Source organism: Choloepus didactylus, chromosome X, assembly GCF_015220235.1.
Source record: "Choloepus didactylus isolate mChoDid1 chromosome X, mChoDid1.pri, whole genome shotgun sequence".
NCBI classification, from domain to species: Eukaryota; Metazoa; Chordata; class Mammalia; order Pilosa; family Megalonychidae; genus Choloepus; species Choloepus didactylus.
Window position 1 is genome coordinate 37,510,261 of NC_051334.1, and position 26,219 is coordinate 37,536,479.

General features: G+C 39.8%; 1 protein-coding gene across 3 annotated transcripts in view; it reads left to right on the top strand.

The window, feature by feature from the left end:
- The window catches only part of SYTL5 (synaptotagmin like 5), a 142,220-nt gene that overhangs the window by 62,138 nt on the left and 53,863 nt on the right, over window positions 1-26,219 (top strand). For all 3 annotated transcript variants that reach the window (XM_037822512.1, XM_037822511.1, XM_037822513.1), the window contains exons 3-6: window positions 2,055-2,170; window positions 6,189-6,294; window positions 9,055-9,189; window positions 23,815-23,956. In XM_037822512.1, the coding sequence (XP_037678440.1) occupies window positions 2,055-2,170; window positions 6,189-6,294; window positions 9,055-9,189; window positions 23,815-23,956 (499 nt within the window). The remainder of the gene's footprint in view (window positions 1-2,054; window positions 2,171-6,188; window positions 6,295-9,054; window positions 9,190-23,814; window positions 23,957-26,219) is intronic.

Below are 26,219 nucleotides of genomic sequence, written 5' to 3' on the forward strand. Positions count from 1 at the left end.
GGACAGACCATGCCTGTAACTGATTTTGATAAGATCTTGTACCTACCTATTTTTACTGAAATGATTTAAGTTTCTGTGGTATTGTGATGGGATGAATGTATTTTGTATATGGAAAGATCATGTCATTTTAGGGTCTAGGGGTGGAATGTGCTGGTTTGGATGTGGTATGTCCCCCAAAATGCCATGTTCTTTAATGCAATCTCGTGGGGGCTGACGTATTAGTGTTGATTAGGTTGGAACATTTTGATTGAGTGTTTCCATGGAGATGTGACTACCCAACTGTGAGTGACATCTTTGATTAGGGTGTGACCTCTTGATTGAATGTTTCCATGAAGATATGGATCCCACCCATTCAGGTTGGGTCTTGATTTAATTGCTGGAGCCCTATAAAAAAGCTCACAAGCAGAAGGAGCTCTCTAGTGCTGCAGCTTAGAGGAACATTTTGAAGATGGCCGTTGAAAGCTGACACTGACATTTTGGACAAAGCCATTTTGAAAAGCAACCTGGGATCAGCAGATACTGGCCACGTGCCTTCACAGCTAACAGGTTTTCTGAACACCTTTGGCCATCCTCCAGTGAAGGTACCCAATTGCTTATGTGTTACCTCAGACATTTTATGGCCTTGAGACTATAACTTTGTAACCAAGTAAACCCCCTTTATAAAAGCCAATTCATTTTTTTTTTTTTTTTTGCATAACAGCAGCATTAGCAAACCAGAACACCTAGTCACACACAGGCCTATTTACTATTCCCAGAACATGCCCTGTTGAAGTGTTGGTACAGTAGTAGTCATGTAATTTGCTAAACCCATACGTTCATTCTTTATTAGATATATAATTAGATATGTATTTATAGTACTGGATGACTTCAACAGATGTTAAAATCCTTGTTATAAGCCTGCAGGTGGATTTTGTAGCAGCTCGACTCCTATAGATTGAAATCTGAGTACCCTAAGTCATTCTACAAATATTTACTGAACATAGTGCCAAGTACTGCTCACAGAAATGAACAGTATAGCTGAGGCTCTTGCCTTCATGTCTGTGAGGATATAAAAAGAAGGGTAATGTGGTAAAGTGATGGTGAAGTAGACAATCATTCATATAACAAAAATATTAACTGAGAGTTTAGTCTATGAAAGACTGTCTTCTTGTTACTGGGAAACAAAAATGAATCAAATGTTAGTTCTCAGGGAGCTTACAGTGGACATGAGAGGGCCTGGGCATAATAACTCTAAAATAAAGTAGAAAATGCTAGAGGTTTGGGAGACATACAGAAAAAGAAGAGGGCTGTAGGTATTTCAGCAGAGAAGATAGGGAAAGATTTCATGTAGCTGTTGCAGGTGGAACTTATAATATGGGTTTGATTGTTCAAGGATCCTTCTTTCTCATCATCCATATTAAACTGATTACAAAATCCAGGCCTTTCCACCACCTACGTTTTTGCATTTCTCTCCTCCTCTCTATTAGTCTTGCCATTGCCCAAATAAGGATTTTGGAATCTCTCTTCTGGACTATTGCAATGGACAACCCATCTCTTTGTCCCATTCTCTTCACTCTGACCCAATCTCCATATTACATCAATATATCTTTCTAAAACGGAGTCTGAGCATGACCCCTTGCCATTCAAAACTTAAATTGTTCCTTATTGCTTTACATGGGATATCCTTTTACCCACCAATACAATGGTTAAGAACCTGAGCTGTAGGCCAGACTGCTTGAGTTTGATCCTGTCTCTACCACTTACAGCTGTGTAATCTGAGGCAGCTTCATTTCATTATTTTAAGTCTCAGTTTTCTCATCTAAAAAATGGGGATAATAATGATTATACCAAGTTGTTGTGTGGTAGAAAGAGCAATTAGAAAGTATCTGGCACATAGGACATATTTAACGAATAGGGGCCGTTATTATCACCATAAATTACTCCAGAGGTTAAGAAAGCTCTTCTACTGAACTCTATAAATAACTATCTATTTGCTACTTGATTAGAGATTTTTGAGCGTTTAATTATCTGTCTGAATAATGGGATTTCAGTGCTCTCCCTTTTCCCCTGTGTAGGCAGCTAAGGATTATAACTGGAGAATGGTTTTTTGAAGAAAAGGCAAAGCGTTTCAAACAAGTCAATGTTCTGGGCACTGATGTTGTCCGACAGTCCATCCTAAGAAGAAGTCCAGGTAATCAGATCGATTATTTGCTTTCAAAACTGTTTTAATTTTCATATGGAAGGGCTAAATAACTTCCTTATATTATGTAGCAAATGAGCACAGTTGAATTCCCAACTCCCTTAGGTCATTCTAAAAATTGGTAGCATGAAAAAAAATCAGATGCCTTTTCTCTAAATCTGCAAATTATATAAGGGAAGAGGAAGTCAGTAGAAAATTAAAGTGATTTTCCATATATCCGGCGTACTGAGATTTTGAAATGAGGCATTTATCTTTATCACAGACAGTTCTTTTCCAAAATTCACTTTCAATACTTTACTAAGCATTTAAGAAACTAAGATAACATAGATGAATGAAATGATTCACATTTGAAAGCAATACTTGATTTCAACAGGATGTACTTCAGAATTCATTCAAATGGTAGTTTTCCTAGTGGTTCTCAACCAAGGGTTGATATTGTACAATGCACCCCCCACCACCACCAAAAAAAAAGAACTCCAGGGGAGCATTTGGAAATACAAGGGGTCATTTCTGGTTGTCACAGTTATGGGGCAGCAATGGCATTTAGTGGGCAGGGGCCAGGGACACTAAATGGCCTGCAATGCACGGGAGAGTCTCACTCAATGAGAAATGATCCTGGCACCAAATGAAAATAAAAACCTACTTTGAGAATGCTATTCAGTGCATTCAGAATACAATTTAATTGGTTAAATATTGAGTTGAAATTGTGTTTAGGAGCATATTTCTCATGTACAGTGTAGTAGAGGGTGGAACAGGCATTTTTTGGCTTGTTCCTCGGCTATCTCGTCTTTCATATGCAGGAGACGAGCACTCTTGTTTTTAAGTCTGGCAGGAAGGCCTGAGAATCTTGGAACTGAATTCAGTGTCACTTCTGCATGTGGCACTGTGCCGGTTTGAATGTATTGTGTCCCCCAAATGCCATTATCTTTGTGGTCTTGTGGGACAGACGTTTTGGTGCTGGTTAGATTTGCTTGGAATGTGCCCCACCCAGCTGTGGGTGGTGACTTTGGTGGGATACTCCCATGGAGGCGTGATCCCACCATTCAGGGTGGGCCTTGATCAGTGGAGCCATATAAAACATGCTGACTCAAACAGACTGGATGGAGTGCAGCTGTGAGTGATGTTTTGAAGAAGAGCAAGCTTGCTAGAGAGGAATGTCCTGGGAGAAAACCATTTTGAAACCAGAACTTTGGAGCAGATGCCAACCACGTGCCTTCCCAGCGAACAGAGGTTTTCCGGACACCATTTGCCATCCTCCAGTGAAGGTACTTGATTACTGATGTGTTACCTTGGAAGCTTTATGGCCTTAAGACTGTAACTGTATAGCCAAATAAAACCCCTTTTTATAAAAGCCAGTCCATCTCTGGTGTTTTGCATTCTGCAGCATTAGCAAACTAGAACAGATTTTGGTACCGAGAGTGGGGTGCTTTTGCTGCTGAGTTTGCAAATACCAAACATGTTGGAACGGCTTTTTAAATGGATAAGGGGAAGATTCTAGAAGAATTGTGAGGAGCTTGATAGAAAAGGCCAAAACTGCTTTAAAGAGACTGTTTGTGGAAATATGGACTCTAAAGATACTTCTGACGAGGCCTTGAACAGAAATGATGAATGTGTTGTTGCAAACTGGAAGAAAGGCGAACCTTGTTTTAAAGTGGCAGAGAATTTGGCAAAATTGAGTCCTGGTGTCAGATGGAAGGAAGAATTTAAAAGTGAAAAACTGGAATACTTAGCTGAGGAGATCTCCAGACTACCTGTGGAGGATATACCCTGGCTTCTCCTTGCAGCTTATAGTAAAATGCGAGCAGAAAGAGAGAAACTTAGAACTGAACTCTTGGGTTCAAAGAGACCAGAAGCTGAAAATTACGAGCTTCCAGGGGGTGGAATCCCAGAAGCTACAGCCCAACGTGAGGATGTAACCAAACACGGAACCCAGATGCCATTTCAGTACAAGCCAAGATTGGAGATGGAATTATCCAGAAAGGATTTGTGGAAAGTCCTATTGTCTGATGGCTTTGACCCCTGCATGCTTCATGCAAAGCCAACACAATTTTTGCGGGATCTTTACAGACAGAGCCATTGCCAGTCTGGACTGGAGGAGACAAACAAGGAAAAAATTAAAGGAAAAATTTCTTCAAAGACAGAGCCATGGAGGTTGAGGTCTGGAGTCAGGAGGTCTCGGGCTGGGAGAGCGGAGCAGCCCACATGCATGGAAAGGGTGAGTTTGCCCTGGAGGTCGAGGGTGGGCTTTCCGCCTCGATGCTCTGGGAGAGTTTTGCCACCTCAGGTCCCAAAGAGGGTGGAGCACATTTCCAGGGAATTGGGGAGAGCCTGGCTGCCACCCCACTGTTCTGAAGGGGTTGAGCATGTGCCCCGGAGATGGAAGGGAATCCGGGAGCTGCCCCAATGTTTGAGGAGGGTGGGGCCGAGAAGGTGGTCTCCCCAATGTGTGGAAATGTTGGAGCACTCACCCAAGCATTTGGAGAGGAAACAGCTGCCAAAAAGGCCCTTGGGAAGGGTTAGGCTCCCGCTCTCTCAAGCCCCAAGGATGCAACATTGTTCTGTAAATGACTCTCAGACTTTGAAATCTAATGGAGTTTGTCCTGCAGGTTTTAGGAGCTGTTTTGGTCCTGTTTACCCTATTTTCCTTACTGTTTCTCCTTATGGCAATGGGAATGTTTATCCTATGAATGTCCCTCCTTTGTATATTGGGAGCATATAACTTGTTCTAAGTCCACAGATCCAAGCTAAAGGAAAAGTATGCCTTAGGACTGACCACGCCTATATTTGATTTTGATGGGATTTTGTACTTAACTTTTGTTACTGAAATGGTTTAAGTTTTTGTGATATTGTGATGAAATGAATGTATTTTGTATTTGGAAAGATAATGTCATTTTGGGGTCCAGGGGGTGGAATGTTCCGGTTTGAATGTATTGTGTCCCCCAAATGCCATTATCTTTGTGGTCTTGTGGGACAGACGTTTTGGTGCTGGTTAGATTTGCTTGGAATGTGCCCCACCCAGCTGTGGGTGGTGACTTTGGTGGGATACTCCCATGGAGGCGTGACCCCACCATTCAGGGTGGGCCTTGATCAGTGGAGCCATATAAAACATGCTGACTCAAACAGACTGGATGGAGTGCAGCTGTGAGTGATGTTTTGAAGAAGAGCAAGCTTGCTAGAGAGGAATGTCCTGGGAGAAAACCATTTTGAAACCAGAACTTTGGAGCAGATGCCAACCACGTGCCTTCCCAGCGAACAGAGGTTTTCCGGACACCATTTGCCATCCTCCAGTGAAGGTACTTGATTACTGATGTGTTACCTTGGAAGCTTTATGGCCTTAAGACTGTAACTGTATAGCCAAATAAAACCCCTTTTTATAAAAGCCAGTCCATCTCTGGTGTTTTGCATTCTGCAGCATTAGCAAACTAGAACAGGCACTAACAAGTAAGGGGCTTCCCAGATGGGTACCATTGGGTCTGATGCCACAGAGGAACAGAGTGGAGTAGAATTTCAGCTATAGTTGCTTCCTCCACTCAAACCTCACCACCTTACAGAGTGTGGGCTATCTTCCAAGTCATCAGGTGTGTGTGTGCACAGGTGCCCACCCTCCCAGGAAGTCTGGTTTATGTACCCAGAAGTCAGATACCTTTTCTACAAGTCCATGCTAGAACTCAGTCTACAGTGATTTGGAGTTCTTTTGGTCACAGGCTACCCTGCCCTAGATGTCCCAAAGAGATGAAGTATTTGCTCCGCCATTGCAGGCATCTCTAGAAAGCTTATCTCAGCAAACCTCCCACAGATGAGTCCTAATCTTAGTCCTCAGTTAACTCTGGAACACTCAACAATTTAGAAATAATTGTGTTTGGGAAACTTGGATGGGAGCGTCATTGCCAATTTTTATATACTTCTTTGGTCTGTGCTAATTTAGGAAAGTGAAGGAAGAAGAGAACTTTGCTCTTGTTTTTTAACATTTTGTATGTAAATTTGTTTTCTGTTTGTTTTTAATGGGAAGCTGAAGAAATACAAACCCATGAGCAAGCGCACCAGGATGTGGAAAAATCAGACACTTCACCTTCTAGTGGGCAGAAGGCCAACCATGATGGGCCCAGGAGAAAGGGGTAAGGCACAGCCTTTCCAAGGGAATTTTTGGTCTTTATGCCAGACACCTCTGAAACAAAGGCTCCTCCATTTTTCAAGTCTGATGTCACATCAGTGACCCAGAGTAGGTCAGAGACTCGAGGGATATATCTGTCACCTATTTTTCTCCTCAGGAAATGCAGTTTTAATGACCTTCAGTCTTTGATAAATAAAGGTCACCTCTGACTTTAACCTGAAAGAGTTTTCCTTTCATTTGATATGTCTGGTCTTTCTCCAAATGGTTTCCATTATTCCTGGGGGGATGGTTTCCATGTCAGGGCCAGTCTTGTCTATAAAGCATAGATGGCTGCCTTTGTTGTAGAATGCCAATAGCCTCTCCCCAAACTGAATGTTGTTGTATGAAATATCCAAATAAAAGATTTATTAATTGGGTTTAAAATATTGTATCTCCTGTTTAAACATTCAGACTTCCTTCAGGGAAGAAGAAAACACATTTGGCCGTATCAGTAACTTAATTCAGAAAGTAAATATATGTGTCAAGTACTGATAGAGGGTGTGTGAGTATGTAGGGGAACAAGATGCAAGGAAACCCTGGAAAACTGGGGCAGAGATGCTCTATCAAGGGATAAAAGTGGTCCCCAAAATGCAGGCTATAAGGACGGACCAAAAGTAAAGCTGCCTCCTTCATAGACCTGCATTTTGCAGCTTTGGTTTCTTAAGCAGATATTGGCCAGTTTGGAAGCTGAGATAGTGAGTATTCTAATACTTACCAAGTCACTATATGGGTCCTTCCCAGGTAGCACCACTTTGTTCTCTCAGCAGAAGTCAGAGTGAGAGGGTACCAATTTCTGAAACTTTATCTGGCCCTACAAAGAAGTCTTTTTTTAAAAAAAAATCCAGAACTGTGAGTAGGAAGGAAACCTAAATGTCATCTAACTCAAACCCTCATGAGTGACTATGTCTTTATTAATTAGCAGAGATGAATGAGAAAGATAGCCTAAAGTGACTACACATCTATGTATGATCATTCCTACCATCTTAAATCCATTTCTCACTCCTCAGGGCTCCCACAGGCCTTGTACCTGCAAGAAAATCATCACATTGCACTCTGATGCACACACACACACACACACACACTTAATTATAAACTCCTTAGGCACTGGGCCATTGGCTTCTTTGCTTTTGTGTTGCAGCATCTAGCATGGTGTCTGGTTCATAAAAAGCAAGCACTTACAAGTAACTCAGAGCCCACAAGTGCTTCTAAGTATTGTAGTTTGAAGACCCCAGCCAAGGCATCACAGAGCAGGTTCAAAATGGTGGAGTTGGGCCTGGGAGACAATAATTAAACCACCATCATAAATAAATATACAAATCCTGAATTATTAAAACCCTCATAGTCTTGAGCTGAGCCCTGCTGGAACTTAAAACTGGGTTCAGATAATTCTCAATCTTCAAGGAATATAACATCCAGTTGGGGAGAGAAAGTATGCATCCAAAAAGTTAATAAGTAAATTAAAAATTGTAGGAAAACATAAGATGACAATATGAGTGGCTTAGATAACCAATTCCGGAAGGGCACAGGAGCCATCAGAAAAGACATCAAACTGTAAGTGGGACTTGTTGAGGACCTTGATATATGGATGAAGTTCAAGATAGCAAAAAGGAGGATAAGTGATTCCAGGTGGACAAGAAGCCATAAGTAGAGATGCTGAGGTGGGAACACACACTAGGTGGTTCTGAGAATAGCATATATTGACATTATATTAAGTTCTGTTCTCACCAAAAATGTAATTTTCCGCTTAGACTGAAGCCTCTGACACCTTGACAGTGACACTCTTCCAGGGGGCTTTGAAACACAAACCACTTGGCAGGTTCTATTAAAGTTGTCCAAATCTTTGGAATCCATTTCCCCTCTAGAAAACTGTAGACTGTAAAGTAACTGAACTGGTCTCTCCCAATGCCATCAGAAAAGGAATATAGATTTGGGTTTTTATTAAAGTGAGCTTGGAAACACCCATGTTTTGGGAATTCAATGACCTGCATCAGGATGTGAACCTCGGTTCCTGAAAAGATGTTTTCATTTAAGTTCCAAATAATTAAGTTAAATGAGAATGTAATCAGATTTCGTCCAACATGAGATACTCCATTGTCCAAATGTCATTACCATGGGAGGATATGTCATAGAAGATCTAAAGATGGGTTCATTCACCCATTCCGCAAGAATTGATTGGATTCTAGTGTGTGCCAGGTATCACTCGAGGCTCAGGGGATCTGGCAGGGAACAAGAAGGGCAGAGTCACTGCTCTCAGGGGCTGCAGTCTCATAGGCTGCTCCCTGAGTTTATCCAGAAGAGCATCCTAGCTCCCCTCCCTGAGCAAGGTGAGTTCCAGCTCCCTATTCTCAGGCTCCCTGCAAACAGATTCAGCCCAGGCTCTGCTTCTCCATTCTCAGGTGATAATGGTAAGTGACCAAAGTAAGTGGTCTTTTGCTGAGCAAGGACAGAGGCCTGACTTACCAGCAAGTGGTGTGGCCTTAACTTCCTCTAACACTAAACTGCAGATACTGAGAACTGCCCCATGCCTCTCAGCCCCAAGGCCAACTTTTATGTTAAGAAAATTTGTTCCCATAATATTTTTATGGAAGAATCGTTTACTATTGAGTGTATTATACATGGTATTCTTTAATTGATATTTTAAATGGTTTGCTTTCTGTTTTATCTTACTTTAAACAATTTCTGTCTATTTATCTATCTACCTATGTATATATATATATAATTTCAGATTTCTTCTTAGCAAGTTCAGATCAGCAACCAGAGGAGAAATCATAACTCCAAAAACTGAAAGTGGGCGGAGCTACAGCTTGGACTTAGACAGCCAAAATTTTCGGAGTTTAAAGTTGGCTACCAGTTCTGACAGGTAAGAGACATACAGGTTGGGCAATGGTATAGTTTAAGGATAAGGCTGGTGTATTTCCATCCAAACAGTGCTTCTAGGTGCCTGTAAATTATTTCCACTTGGAGAACTCTTAACACAATGTGAAAAGCCAGGAGGATATTTTTTTTAGTTCGAAGGCACAATACTGACCCTCCTTCTAGAATTATAGCAATTGGAATTGTCTGTGTCACCTGCACGCATGAGGTTTGGTTTGGGGACTTGGAGCTGTGGTTCAAATGGAAATGTACAGGGAAAGTAAGTTCTTTACATTCGGTTTCTTGATCTTCTGTTTAAGCTTCTGAAAAAGAAACCTCCAAGTGTCCTATACATGCCTTGCAGCTTTTTATAAATGATTAATAATTTCACTTGAATTGCCTCAGAGAATTTTCTATTAATTCCACTTCCTTCTGGTCCCATGCATGCCCACCTCCCCTAATTCTTCATCAGTGGGGCCAAGTGAGAATCTCCTATGCACAGAGCTATCACCTTGTCAAGAAAAGTAAAGAGAAATAGAAAGGATAACCAACAGCATAATCATTTCATATCAGGCTTGATTTTCTTTAGTCTTCTGGGGCATAAGCCAAGGCTTATTTTCATGACTATGTTATCAAAGACAGATGAGCAAAAAGATTTACCTTTATGTTTCAATGGTTTTTCCAAAAGCTTGATTTGTCTCCCTTGTTTTGCTTGGAGCTGCGGTATTTCTGCAAAGCCAGGTAGTAAAACTGGCTGACTTTCTTTTCTCCTTAGGTTCTGCAAGTGGAGTTGCATTCTTCCCTGTAACCATTTTAGAACATAGACCAGCAAATTCTCCTAGAGGGTATTGCCTTCTGTCTATTGGTTAATCCTTTTATGGTGTTTCCCCCAGCTGTTTCTTTTTCCCTAGAACATCTCTGCACACGAGTGTTGCTTGATGTAAAACTGCACAGAAAAATAAATTATAAAGAGGCAGAAAATAAACCCTTTATCATCTACTATCTAAACATCACCACTGTATTCAGTATTTTCCCAATTTTCAAGAATGCAGACATAGTTCCTTTTTTAAAAAAAAGTTTTTAAAACCATGGCTGCTTTTGCCTTTAGAATAGTTTCCTTTTGCTTCCTTTGGGTTGGGAGCACCATGCCATGTCCCATAAAAACTTTCTCTAAAAATCTCATTTTTGATTTTGAATGTTGAACTCATGATTCTGAGATATTGATTAACATTATTTAGAGATGATAAACAACTATTTCAGCATTGCCAATTTTGCTCAGCCTCTTTATCACAATGATGACTCATTAATGGACTGCCACAGTGAGATGAGTTCTATCGTCCAAAAAGCATCCCTAAGAAAGTTAATCAACAGAATGCTACTCGAGGCAGTGATTCCTAACTCCTTTTAAGTTGTGATCAGTTGTCACTGTGGCATGATTTGTAAAATCTCCATCTCAGATCATGCTCTCTCTGAAACAGATCCTGAGATAAGAATTCATAAGCAAGTGATTTCTTAAGGAAGCGATTCCAGGAGAATACAGTAAAAGCATAGGAGAAGGAGAACAGAGAAGGGGAAGTAGCTAAGCAAGGGTCCTATTTCAGGTGAAGTCTTAGACTCAGCCTGATCCTTCAGGGGGCTCTGGAGCAAAAATTATGCCTCAGGGGTTTTTGCACTTCAAGGAGCTGAAATTGCACTGCTATACAAGTCAGTCATTGACTATGGATGCCCCTGGGATAGTGTTTCTGGATTTAGCAAATGAAAACACAAGATGCTCAGGTAAATTGAATTTCAGATAAATGATTTTTTAATGTATAATTATGCCCCATGCAATATTTGGGACATACTTATACTAAAAAAATATTCATGGTTTATATGAAATTCAAATTCAACTTGGAGTTCTGTGTTTGTTCTGGTTTGTTAATGCTTCCATTATGCAAAATACCAGAAATGGATTGGCTTTTACAATGGGGATTTATTAAGTTACAAATTTGCAGTCCTAACACCATAAAAATATCCAAACTAAGGCATCAACAAGAGGATACCTTCACTGAAGAACGCTGATGGCGTCTGGAACACCTCTATTAACTGGAAAGGCACGAGGCTGGTGTCTGCTGGTCCTTTGCTCTGGAGTTGTGTTTCAAAATGTCTTTCTCCAAAGTGTCTCTGGGTTTCTCTTAGCTTCTTTGGGGCAAACTCTGGTCTTCATCTCTTAACTTACCATCAACAAACATCCTTCTGTCTGCATATCCAAACATCTCCAAGTGTCAGCATCTCTCCAAAAGTCTCTCTCAGCTGCTTTGAGCTCCTTCTGTCTGTGAGCTCTCTTGTAGGATCCCAATGATTTAATTAAGACCCATCCTGAATAGTCAGGGTTCACATCTCCATGGAAATAATTTAATCAAACATTTCCACCCTAATCAACAGACTAATCAGTCTGCCACCACAAGTTTGCATTAAAGAATATGTCTTTTGGGGGACATAATATATCCAAACTAGTATTTTATCTGGCATCTCTACTCTGGGGGTGAGGGGAATATGTAAATTTCTGCCTCTTTCTAGGCCTCTAGCTCCAGTGCGAGAGCTGAAAATCACAGGTGCAAGTATTAACACTTAGAAGCTAGGGAGGAGCACACAGAGGTGATAAGAAGGATCTAAGTGGATCTGGAGAGAGTAACAGCAATGTACAGGCATACCTTGGAGATATTGCAAATTCAGTTCCAGACCACTGCAATAAAGCAAATATTGCAATAAAGCTGAGTCACATGAATTTTTTGGTTTCCCAGCGTGTATAAAGGTTATGTTTACACTATACTGTAGTCTGTTAAGTGTGCAATAGCATTATTCTAAAAAACAATGTATGTACCTTAATTTAAAAATACGTTACTTCTAAAACATGCTAACCATCACCTGAGCCTTCAGTGAGTAGTAAACTTTTTGCTGGTGGAGTTTCTTGCCCTGATGTTGATGGCTGCTGACTGATCAGATTGGTGGTTCCTGAATGTCGGGGTGGCTGTGACAATTTCTTAAAACAATATAACATTAAAGCTTGTCACATAGATTGACTCTTCCTTTCATGAAAACTTTCTCTGTAGCACATGATGCTGCTTGATAATATTTTACCCACGGAAGAACTTCTTTCAAAATTGGCATCAATCCTCTCAAACCTACCACTGCTATGTCAACAAAGTAGATGTAATACTCTAAATCTTTTGTTATCATTTCAACAATATTGACAGCATTTTCACCAACGGTAGTTTCCATCTCAAGAAACCACTTTCTTTGCTAAGCCATAAGAAGCAACTCCTCATCCATTCAAATTTTATCATGATATTGCAGCATTTCAGTCACATCTTCAGGCTCCAATTCTAATTCTAGGTCTCTTGCTATTTCCACCGTATCTGCAGTCACTTCCTCCTCTGAAGTCTTGAACCCCTCAAAGTCATGCATGAGGGTTGGAATCAACTTCATCCAAACTCCTGTTAATGTTGATATTTTGACCTCCTACCATGAATCATGAATGTTCTTAATGGTATCTAGAGTGGTGAATCCTTTCCAAAAGGTTTTCAATTTCCTTTGCCCAGATCCATCAGAGGAATCACTATGGCAGCTATAGCCTTACAAAATGTATCTCTTCAATAATAAAACTTGAAAGTCAAAATGACTCCTTGATCCAAGGCTGCAGAATGGATGAAACAGCATTCATCTCATTGAACCTCTCCATCAGAACTCTAGGGTGACCAGGTGCATTCTCAATGAGCAGTAATATTTTTAAAGGAATATTTTTATGAGCAGTAGTTCTCAACACTGGGCTTCAAATATTCAGCAAACCATGTTGTAAACAGATGTGCTGTCATCCAGGCTTTGTTGTTCCACTTATAGAGCATAGGCAGAGTAGAGTTAGCATAATTCTTAAGAGCCCTAGGATTTTCAAAATGGTAAATGAGCATAGGCTTCAACTTATAGTCATCAGCTGCATTAGCCCCTAACAAGAGTCAGCCTGTCCTTTGAAGCTTTGAAGCCAGGCATTGACTTCTCCTCTCTCACAATGAAAGTCCTAGATGGCATCTTCCAATAGAAGACTGTTTTGTCTATATTGAAAATGTGTTGTTTAGTATAGCTACCTTTGTCAATTATCTTAGCTAGATTTTCTGGACAACTTGCTGCAGCTTCTACATCAGCACTTGCTGCTTCACCTTGAACTTTTATGTTATGGAGATGGCTTCTTTCCTTAAGCCTCATGAACCATCCTGTGCTAGCAATAAGGCTGTTTCACTTTCTTATCATTCATATGTTCATTGGAGTAGCACTTTTAATTTCCTTCAAGAACTTTTCCTTTGTATTCAAAACTGGGCTGACTGTCTGGCAGAAGAGGCTTAGCTTTCAGCCTATCTCAGCTTTCAACATGCCTTCATCACTAAGCTTGATCATTTTTAGCTCTTGATTTAAAGCAAGAGATGTGTGACTCTTCCTTTCACTTGAACACTTAAAGGGCATTGTTAGGTTATTAATTGGCCTAATTTCAATATTGTTTTGTCTTAGGGAGTAGGGAGGCTGGTTGGTGGAGCAGTCAGAACATACATTTATTGATTAAGTTTACCATCTTATGTGGGCACGGTTCTTGGTGCCCCTAAACAACTACAATGGTAACATCAAAGATCACTGATCACAGATCACCATGGCAGACATAATAATAATGAAAAAGCTTGAAATACTGTGAGAATTACCAAAATGTAACAGGGACATGAAATGAGCACATGCTGTTGGAAAAATAGTCCTGATAGACTTGCTCAATGCAGGGTCTCCACAAACCTTCAATCTGTAAAAAAAACGCAAAGGATAATAAGGCAAAGTGTAATAAAATGAGGTATGCCTGTTCCCTAGAAAACATAAAGGAAAAGTGATTAAGCCAATTAAGCAGCATCCTTTTACTAATAATTTGAATATAACAAGGGAGGACTGTTCTGACTCTGAGTCAGGACCACAGCCACAAACTCAACCAGTGGTATGTTTAGTGTATTAGATAAAACTCAATATAGCTAGTTGCTAATGCACTTAGCAAACTCCTTTCCTTATCAAGCTGAAAGAATTGTTCAAATTTATAGCATATCATTGAAAGTCTGTAATTTTATTCCATAATCATAGTTGTGATAGTTCTGTGACTCTAATGAATAAAGGCTGCAAGGATTGTCTTCCAAAGGGAAATTACTTTCACCTTTTCCCTGGGCCTCTGCTTCATTTGGCTGGTGCTGCTAATACCTCTTTCTTCCTTTTTTAACCCACTTTGGCCGAGTTCAGTCCTCCTTAGTGGCAGCAAGGGATGGGTGACCAAAACCACAAGCTGTTACAAATGCTAACAGCCTAAAGCAATTCACAAACCCACAGGGGCCCAAGAAGAGTGAATATTACCTCTATGAAGCAATGGCACATGATAGAGCAGGTGAAGAACTCTGAGGGTACCAGAATACTTAATTTACTTGGACTGTGACCACATGAGCGGGAGAAACAAGTGGTTTGGGGTTGCCATGAAATTCGTGAGCTGGAAACTTCTATTTATAACTCAAAAACAACCCTTATAACCTCATTATTTGCTGACTGTATTAGTCAGGGTTCTCCAGGGAAACAGAACCAACAGGAGATAAATATATAGAAAGAGATTATGTAAATATTATGACATATATTATAGGAATTGATTCACATGACTGTGTGGATGGGTGAGTCCAAATTCTATGAGGCAGGCCACAGGCTGGGAACTCTGATGAAGGTTTTCAATATATTCCTTGGGAGAATCTGGCTGGCTGAAGTAGGGATGGAAATTCTTCCTTTTGACTATGACAGTTCTCCTTGTAAGGCCTTCAATTGACTGGCTGAAACTTCTCTCATTGTTGAAGGAACTCTGCTTAGTTGGTTAAACATGTAATCAGCCATAAATACAATCATCTTATTGATTATTTAAACCCATGAAATATCACAATATCAATCAGGCCAGTGTTCGCTTGATCAAACAACTGAACACTATAACCTGGCCAAGTTGACACATGAACTTAGCCATCACACCCACCGTACACACCCATCTTAATTTGGGTTACCCTAGAAGCAAACCCTGAAGTAAAGATTCAAGAGCAAGTAATTTATTTAGGATGTGTTCTTAGACGACAAAGATAGAGGAGTGGAAAAGTGAGGCAGGGAAAAGAAGGAACCAAAAAGGGTGTGTTATGAAATTATTTACCACGGTGGCAACTATAGTTCAATCTCACTTGGCAACTCTAGAAAACAGTGTAGAACATGCGTCAGTTCTATGACCAAGGGATGGGGACCCTGGGGTAAATGTACACAACTCCCTGTTCATCACTGATTGAGAGCTGCTTCTAGGGCACTAAATCTCTGGCACTTCTGGCTCAATCTATATAGGTGACCTATGTGCTCCTGTAGTCAGAAAGAGCCCTCAAACAGAGAGTTGTGAGTGTTCCTAGTAAGCAATATTCTGCAGGTAAAGGTGAGTGCTTAGGGAAAATGGGCAGGGCACTGACAGTATCTGAAACAATTTTTCCTCCCAAGCTTCTCTCATATCTACTCCAAAGGTGGAGTTTGTGAGATCACCAATTGCTTAGCCCCTGATTTCTATTTATTTCATATACATGTGGCTTTCCTCATCATAATGTCAATAGCAGGAAGAGGTATGTGGGCTCAGTAGTTCATCCAGACACTCCACACTACATTTGGGTTGAAATCCAACTGGGTTCTTGATTTGCCTTATTTTTGTGGTCAAATGACTGTATGTCTCCTTGCTGTTTTGTCTATTTCTCCAGTTGAGTCCCCTGGATTCACTGCCTCAGCATGTTCTATTTCTTTGAATTAAGTATAATGTTTTCCCCTTCTCTAATGTAACAAATGTCTTTTCTATTCAGTGTTACCCAATATGTATTATGTGGCTTATGCATACTATTTATACAAATAAATTTGATACACAGTTCTGCCAACATTATTGACCTTGTTCCAGAAGTCAAATAGTAAATGTAGAGGTTCTTGGACAATGATAATGTTCTACCCCTTCATGAACTTCCAGTTTAGCAGGGAAGACTGAGATAAGTAAACAAATAATTTCAAGACAACATGGTAAGTACCATGATAGAAAGATGTTCTGTGTGCTGGGGGAAAACCAAAGACAAGCATTTACCCATCCAGAGGATCCATGGAAGTTTCATGGAGATGACCTGTAAGCAGCTTTTAAGGAGTGAGGAGGACACGGCCAGATAAAAAAAAGGTAGGAAGAACATCCTAGACAGAGGAAATAGAAAGTACGAAGGAAAAGAGGCATAAAGCAACCTTGTGTGTACTGGGAAACAAATAGTTCAGGGTTTTCAGAGGGTAAAAATTGAAGTGTAGAATACAAGAGATGAGATGGAGGGGTAAGTTGGACCAGGATGTGATGGTTTTGGCTACCTTGGTAACTTTCTTCTTATAAGCAACATAATATCCTAGAAAGAAACTGTAGCCCATTGGTTCTCAACCTTGGCTGCATATTGGAATCACCTGTGGAGATTTTTTTTTCTGATTAAGTTTTTTTTTTATTTTTTTTTTAGTTTTTCTTGAGATTGTTCAGATACCATACAACTATCCAAAGATCCAGAGTGTACAGTCAGTTGCCCATGGTACCATCATACAGCTGTGCATCCATCACAACAATTAATTTGTTTTAAATTTTTAGAACATTTTCATTACTCCAGACAAGAAATAAAGACAAAAAAAGGAAACTCAAATCCTCCCATACCCCTAACCATCCCCCCCTTCCATTGTTGATTCATAGTTTTGGTATAGTACATTTGTTACTGTTGATGAAAGAATGTTAAAATACTACTAACTGTAGTATATAGTTTGCAATAGGTATATATTTTTTTCCTATATGCCCCTCTATTATTAACTTCTAGTTTTAGTGTCATACATTTGTTCTTGTTCATGAGAAGGATTTCTAATATTTGTACAGTTAATCACAGACATTGTCCACCACAAGATTCACTGTTTTATACATTCCCATCTTTTAAACTCCAACTTTCCTTCTGGTGACATATATGACTCTGAGCTTCCCCTTTCCACCACCTTCACACACCATTCAGCACTGGTAGTTATTCTTACAACGCGCTACCATCACCTCTGTCCACCTCCAAATGTTTAAGTTCACCCTAGTTGAACATTCTGCTCATACTAAGCAACTGCTCCCCCTTCTTTAGCCTCATTCTATATCCTGGTAACTTATATTTCATGTCTATGAGTTTACATATTGTACTTAGTTCATATCAGTGAGACCCTGCAATATTAGTCCTTATGTGTCTGTCTTACTTCACTCAACACAGTGTCCTCAAAGTTTCTCCATCAACCCATTTCTTTTAAGATGGTTTTGTTCAAACACTATACATTCTGTCCTAAGTAAACAATCATTGGTTCCCTGTATAGTCACGTATTTATGTATTGAGCACCATCGCCACTCTCTATATAAGGATACTTCTTCCACAAAGATGGAGGAAGAGTCAAAGAAGGCAGAGAGGCAAAAGAAAAAGAGAAAGAGAAACAAACAAACAAAAACAAAACTTGATAGCTAGAAAGCAACAAAAGGAAAGATAGCATTAACCTAAAGTAGAATAAAGAGTCAGACAACATCACCAATGCCGGGAGTCCCATACCCTTCCCCTATTCCCCACCCCCCCATATGCATTTAGTTTTGGTATATTGCCTTTGTTATATTAAAGGAAGCATAATACAATGTTTCTATTAATTATAGTCTCTAGTTTGCATTGATCATATTTCCAATTCCACCTTATTTTTAACACCTTGAAATGTTGACATTCATTTGTTCTATTTCATGTAAAAACATATTTGTACCTTTTATCACAATTGTTGAGCACTGTAGGTTTCACTGAGTTATACAGTCTCAGTCTTTATCTTTCCTCTTTCCTTCTGGTGTCCCACATGATCCTAACCTTCCTCTTTTAACCATACGCATAGTCATCTTTGTTCAGTGTGTTTACATTGTGCTACTATCTCCCAAAATTGTTTTCCAAACTTCTCACTCCTGTCTTTTCCTTTCTGTCTGCAGTACTTCCTTTAGTGTTTCCTGTAGAGCAGGTATCTTGTTCACAAACTCTCTCATTGTCTGCTTGTCAGAGAACATATTAAACTCTCCCTCTTTTTTGAAGGATGGTTTTGCTGGTTATAGGATTCTTGGTTGATGGTTTTTCTCTTTCAGTATCTTAAATATATCACACCACTTCCTTCTTGCCTCCATGGTTTCTGCTGAGAAATCTGAACATAGTCTTATCAAGCTTCCTTTGTATGTGATGGATCTCTTTTCTCTTGCTGATTTCAAAATTCTCTCTTTGTCTTTGACATTTGATAATCTGATTATTAAGTGTTGTGGCACAGGCCTATTCAGATCTATTCTGTTTGGGTACGCTGTACTTCTTGGATCTGTAATTTTATGTCTTTTGTAAGAGATGGGAAATTTTCATTGATTATTTCTTCTATTATTGCTTTTGCCCCTTTTCTCTTCTCTTCTCCTTCTGGGACACCAGTGACATGTACATTATTGCTTTTCATTTTGTCCTTAAGTTCCTGGAGACGTTGCTCATATTTTTCCATTCTTTTCTCTATCAGTTCTTTTGTGTGTAGGCTTTCAGGTGCCTTGTTCTCCAGTTCCTGAGTGTTTTCTTCTGCCTCTTGAGATCTGCTGGTGTATGTTTCCATTGTGTCTTTCATCTCTTGTGTTGTGCTTTTCATTTCCATAGAGTCTGTCAGTTGTTTTTTCAAACTTTCAATTTCTACCGTATGTATGCCCAGTGTTTTCATTATATGCTTCCTCCCTTTTGCCATATCTTCCCTAAACTCTTTTAATTGCTTTAGCATTAGTTATTTAAATTCCTGTATCTCAGTTGAAGTGTAAGTTTGTTCCTTTGACTGGGCCATAACTTTGTTTTCCTTAGTGTAGGTTGTAGTTTTCTGTTGTCTAGGCATCTGATTTTCTTGGTTACCCCAATCAGGTTTTCCCAGACCAGAATGGGCTCAGGCCTCAGCAGGAGGCAATAGTATCACATCTCCCTGAGGGTTTGTCTTAGAAGATTGATGCACCCTGTGAGGCTTCACGTCACTGTGCTTTCTGCCCAGCAGGTGGCACCTGTCAGCCTGTAGCTCCTGACTAGTGTAAGGAGGTGTGGCCCGTGGCTGTTTTCCCCCAGGCTCTGGGGTCTGGTTTTGAATGGAAGGCGGGTAGTAGAGCTTGGCACCACCTTCTTCCTCCTAGGGAAAATGCACACACTAGGGCGAGGTCATTTACATTTGAATAAACTCTCTGCCTGTGCTATCTCCACCCTTGTCTGGGTCAGAGTGCTGGGAACTGAAGATGGCTGAGGCTTTCTCCACTGAGCTGAAAAAGGGACAGAAAGCTCCCTTCAGGGCCAGTCCGCGGCCACCCTCTGGCTCTCCAAGTTCAATTGTCACCAAAAGCCTCTGTCTGCTTGTTGGGTATTCATATCTTGTATTGAGCAGTCCACATTTGTTAATTAAAACCCTGGTTGGAGCTCAGCTGAGCTATATTCACTTGCTGGGAGAGTGCTGCTCTCTAGCATGTGGAGATTTTTTAAATGCGAATGCTTGGGTCCTACCCCCAGAGATTCTGATGTGATTTGTCTGGATATGGTATGGGCATGGGGATTTTTAAAAGTTCCCCAAATGGTTCTTTTGTGCAGCCAAGGGTAAACCCCACTCATCTCACATAAGACTGTTGGGAAAGACATAGCATTTAGGGACTACCAAGGACTCAACACAAAGGTTGAGCTACATTTAACTTCTTTCCCTTTACTTTCTCATTTTTTAACACCTCTTTCCCATTTAGCAGGTTCACTTCACTTTCTAACTAAAACTTCACTTGCCTGTCTTTTCTACATATTCATTTCAGATCTGAAATAACTAAATGAAGCTAGGGAAATTCATAAATTTCAAAAAGAATACCATGCATTCTCTCTGCGTCATAGTACACACTAGCTTCACTGATACAGTAGGCTTTAATATGTCTCAGATTAATGCTGCCTTTTGGGTGAGCTGCCTTAGGGGAACACTCATTTAACCATGCAAGTACTGGCCCAACAGCATCAGCCCACTTGGGGTAGGTTGGATTCTCGGAAATTATTTCCAGCCAACAACTCTCAAGAGACTATTATGCAATAATCTAATAAAAACACATAAGCTATTGAGGGTAATCTCAATGTTATGGAAATGCTTAGGAATGGTTATGGTTTGCAAATTTTCTTGGGTATGGTAGGAACATGTTGGAAGCAATGCAGCTATTTTAGGTTATTTTGTTTTTCTTATTCCTTTGTGGTTTTTTTTTTCATTTGAAATCTTTTTTTAATGTTTTGATAAAGTAGAAAAAAAGCTATTGCATATAAAAGGAAAAGAGAGAGACTGTTATGTAAACTAGAAAGGCAACTCATTTAATTGGAGTCTCTGCCCCTTATCCTAGGATCCTTTACCCAGAAATGGACATATCTGGGAAGCCATTATCAAGGTTTTAAGCCAACAAGAGATTAGAGAAAACAAAATGGAAGGCTTTTAAAAGATATTTCATGAGCTATAGAAAGGTAGATGAGACGCTTTCCTACCCTGGGCCCTAGGAAATGTGTCTTTCAAGTAAACCAGAATCTCCAAGCTCCCTAGTCAGTGTTACATCCCCATACTTTGGGCCCTGTTACAGCAAGACCAGCGTATTTTCTTCTTGCCAGTTTCCCCTTTTCCAAATTTTAGCTTAAAGTTTTGTTGGCACTGATTTCTAATATTTCTTATTTATATATCAGTAACATGATCTCTGAATCAAAGATAGCTTTCATAATTAACCTTTAACCTTCTATTACTTTAATTTAGATTTGATGAAGCTTTTATTCACTTCCTATTTGACAGCTTCTAAGTGTCAAAGAGTCATGCCTTTTAATTCATATTTTATATAACATCTAAGAGAACGGGTACCCAAATATTTATGATAAACTGCCTCATTGGACAAACTTTTACTTAGACTGAAGCAAAATAAGAGGCAAACATTCTTCAGAAGCTCACAGTGAATGTCATGGACAAGTGTGAAAATGTATGTTATTTTTGAGATAATGCTGCTAGCAGCAATAATTTCCAGCAGTTGACTTGCAATAACAAGAATTCTTTCCTTAGAACAGAATATGTTCTTGAATGTCAGCACTATAATTCATCAACTTCTGCCAACAGTTCTACGTAAGTAGGATTTTTTGTTTCAGTAAGGCTTAACCATGGTAGAGACTTTTTCAAAACTCCCTGGATCTAGGAGGACCTTCAACACAGCTACAAGCAGACACATACATGAGTCCTTATCATCATAACTTCTTGACTCATTCTGCAAGACTCAGTCCCAGCTCTTCTTTTTTTGAAGAGATTTTACCTAAAATGGTAGGGAGAGATAATTTTGTAGTACTATTGTTCCGAGAGTAGAGAACATATGGTCACAGCATCACTTTGTGGGTCTCTAAGACCCTTCTAAGTCTTAGAGATGGCTTAAGATGAGCAGGAACACTTGGAAGGTGTGGACATGGTTAACTGTTGTCAAATGTAGAAATACAGGACCTGAGATGGGATGGCTCAGGAAAATCACCAAGGCACTTAGAATGCCAAATTGTATCACATCTATTTAATCACAACATTTTGTTCTTTTATTGTCAGAATCAAAAGACCCAGCTGCAGACTCCTCCTGTGCAGAGTCCATAATACTATAGTTTATTCAGTGTCATCTCTACAAAGAGAAACCCAGAGACTCTTTCTATGTAACATCAAAGAAATGCTGCCCAGAAGATTTTCATGGTTCTCTTACGCAAGTCCCAAGAAACTAACTCCCAGCCCTCTGTTCCTTCAATTATCTGCTCCAGCTCATTCTATCAAGGCATAACCTGGCTGGATGGAATGTATTCAATCTTGGTGAAATGATGAGTAAGCAGCAAGAGAACTAGAATGGCTACAGGCTTTGGATTGGTAGACAATTATCAGTTTTTATCCTGACTTCATCGTGTACTAACTGTGTGCCAGTGTGGATGTATGGTGTTCCTGTATGTACACATGTATGGAGTAATTATTTAACCTCTCCAAGGCTCAGTTTCTTCATCTTTAATGAAAGGAATACTTTTAATACCTTTCTTACAGAATCATTGGGGATATAGAAAGTGGCAAACACCTAGAATGTACTCAGTAACTGCAGCTGCTGTTTGTATGAATATTGAGGGTGGTTGGTGGTGGTGGTGGCTGGAAGTGTCTATCAGAGCCTATTTGATTTTGGTGGCTTCTCTGGTGCAGAACCTCAAAAAAACTTACCAGGTGTGGTTGACAGCTCCAGAGATCACTACCCACTCTTTCTTCTACTAGGTTTGTCTTCTGGTAATGACACATGCACATTCAAACATTCTTTTTAAAAACACACCTTCCTTTATTTCTTTTAGTCTCTCCTTTGATTGGCTCAAATATAAGTCATAATCACCATGAACTATTGCTGTTGGGCTTTACCAATAGATGTGTAGCATTATAGATGCACTTATGACTTGTTAAAATAGTTTCTGATAGAGTGAAACTCATAAGGGCTTATATTTTACTGTTTAGCATATATTGAGGTCACTGAGGGTAAAGAATAAAATAAGAACAAACACTTCTCTTGAACTCTAATTTGCCAGAACTTCTGTTAACTTATGAAGTTCCATTTAATGAGAAAATTGTGATCACCTCAAGGACAGGAACTGTTTTTCATTAATCATTATTGAATGGATTTGAATCATTTTCAGCAAACATGAAAATGGTTCAAGCCCATTTAACAAATGTCATTACTTTTACGCCATATTTATTAAATGTGTACCCTGAGTCAGAGACTAAAACAACACGGAGAAATAAAATACAATTCCTAATCCTAGATCAAACATGTACCGAGTGGCTTCTTTGCCACCAAAGCACTATGAAGGTGTTGGTGATATCACTGTAAATATGACATGAACTCTGTCCTCAAAGATCTCACAGTTGAAAGGGGCATCAAGGCCAACATATATGGATCAATTAGGGAGCCAAACAGTAAAGTGTTAAATAGTTTGGCAAAGTCAATAAGAACTGAGTAGAGCAGAGATTGACAAGGCATGTGCTTGACAGAAAAGGCCTGCTGTGGAAGGCTGGACTTCATCTGGGCCTTGAAGCATGGCGAAGATTTGAACAGATAGAGAGTGGGCATATCAGGTGGGGAGAAAGTGAGAAACACCCTTAGGGGTTGGAAACGAGCATGTTGAATTGAGAGAACCTTAAGGATCCTGAATCCAGCTGGAAGAATGCTGGTGAGCAGTGGGAAATAAAGTTGGAAAGGTAGAGTAAAGCTCAATTCCAAGGATCTTGGAGTAAAGCTAATGCTATTGAACCTAATGAGCCCCTGAAGATCTTCGAGGAGGAAGAAGACATGATAGTTGCTGATTGGTCCTGGTGTGGCTCTCGTATACTTCATATGGTTCACATGTATTGTTCTCATTGTTTCTCTTGTAACTTTTTCCTTACCTCCCTTTGGCTGCTGCTCTGTTTCCATGTTAAATTCATAATATGCTTTCTCACTTAGGGGAAGCACTGGTTTGTCAGATTTCAGTGGCCAGGAGGCTGGTCTTGGCACCCCTAAGAGCAGTCGGAACAGTGGCATGACCCCAGTCACTCAAAGGTCACCGGCCCCAAGCACACGCAACATGACCTCGGTCGGCAGTAGAGTAAGTGCCTCTGGGACTTGACCTCACCACAGTGGCACAGCTGGGTTTGAGCTTTGCATATTTCAGAGCATGTTGTTTACACCGCTTAATAGTAGAAGTTTTTTTTTTTTTTTAAATCAAGACTGAACCTCCTGCGTCCTTATCTCCTGGCAGAAAGCCCAAAGCTAGAAGGAAAGGGCAGGACCAGGCTCAAAGGTAGTATTTGTATGATGGGAGTCTAAACTGCTAAATGATTGAAACAATTTTTAGAAGTCTCTGATTTTCATCATCCATGCTACTTCTCAGAGCAGATATTCACAAGTTGACTGTGTTAAAATTTTTCTAAACCGATTTAAGTCAGGAATAATAGAACCTTGAAATATTTTTATAGTTTTATTTTCTATGCATCCACTATAAAGCATCAAAATATATTGAAAGCTTAAATTTCATATCATATATACATATATGCATATAATACATTACACATTGTATTGTTTTTCTATTCTAAGGGACACTTTTAGGGAAGAAAATGGAGAGAATACTTGGAAAGTGTGTTCCTTAATTAAGTATTTTGTTGGGAGTCATTCTTGGAATGAATTAGCGTGTACTATACTTTTAGATTAAACAGTAATCAACATGCAAATAGCTGGCTTCTATATTTAAGAAATCCTTATATAAGAACCACAATTCTTTGGTTCAGCCCATATTTCATGATGGTCTCCTATGCACCGATCCAGGTACAGGGAATATAGCAGTGAATAAAACAGACAAAAATGCCCCCATGGAGCTGGTAATCTAATATATTAGAAGGTGATAAGTGCTGTTGAAAAAAGTTGTTCAGCTTAAGGGGAATAGGACCAAGAACAATTTGTATTAGAGAAATCAGAATGGGCATCAAATACAAGGTGATACTTGATCAAAGACTTACAGGAAGTGAAGGAATTAGCCATGCAGGTATCTAGGGGAAGATGTTCTTCCAGGCAGGGACAGCACTGATATTCAGCAGGTACAAATGACGAAGGCTGTTCCCACTTACTCACAGCTGGCCTCCATTTTGAATGGTCAGTGCTCTTTCTTAACCAATTTTTAAAACATTTTAATACCTCTGGGACAACAGCCAGTGCAAAGGCCTTGAGGTGAGAGTGTGCCTGGTGTGTTTAAGGAAGAACAAGGAGGCCAGTGTGACTATGGTGAATAAATGAAGGGAGGAGTACTGGGAAATGAGTTCAGAGAGGTAATAATACCAGATAGGGCCACGGTATGGATTTTGGCTTTAACTCTGAATAAGATAGGGGAGGGAAGCAGTTGTAAGGTTTTGAGCAGAGGAATGACATATCTGGCTTCTGCTTAAGCAGGATCTTAGGACTGTGCTGAGAGCCAGCTGTAGGGGAACAATGGTGGAAGCCAAAAGACTAGTTAGGGAACCACTCCAAGATTTCAGGCAAGAAATGATGGGGCCTTAGAACAGGGAGATGGCAGTGGAAGTGGTGAGAAGCAGTCAGATTCTGTATATATTTTGAAGGAAGAGCCAAAAGGCATTCAGACAGACTGAATAATAATAATAATAATAATAAATTTATTCAAACACTTAGAGTCTAAATTGTACTTACTGATCAGATAAAAGGCACATTTAAAATTTCATAAATATTTATGCTAAACTCAACAAGCAGATTCTGCTCAATAGCCAGAAAAGTGCATGGATAGTTGATGATCTTACTCACTTCTTTGGCAGCCTAATAAGGACTGATATTCAAAATACTTAGCAACTGGTATGGCAGGGGTACTGAGCTATCAGAGCAGACATTGGGGCAGGGCCCTGCCATGCCATGAATTAACCCCAATTGGGGCCAGAGCTGGGGTTGTGGAGCGGTGTTGGGGGTATGGGGTTGGGCAGGCAGACTGGAAATAGTGCTGGTTACCAACAAAAGTATTTAAAAATTTTTAACAGCTGGCACAGATGCACCAGTGGGTAGCAGCTGACTATCAGTCCAATGACCAATAAGTTAGTTGAGTTTGTTCTCAAAACAAGGATTATCTTTCCAAGTACCATTTGGGATTGTTAGAGGAAGAAAGTCACTTTTGTCATTTGCTAATACCTTCAAAACTAACAGCTTCTACATGCTTATTTCTTTCTTAAACAACACCTAGATTTCCCCAACAGAAGTTCCCCATAATAGAGTTGAGTGTACATATATATAGGCAGTTCCTATGTCTATTTCACTTTTGCATTCTAGCACTCAATTGAATAACAGCGAAAGAGAGTCAAAGAGAAATCTTTTTTGTT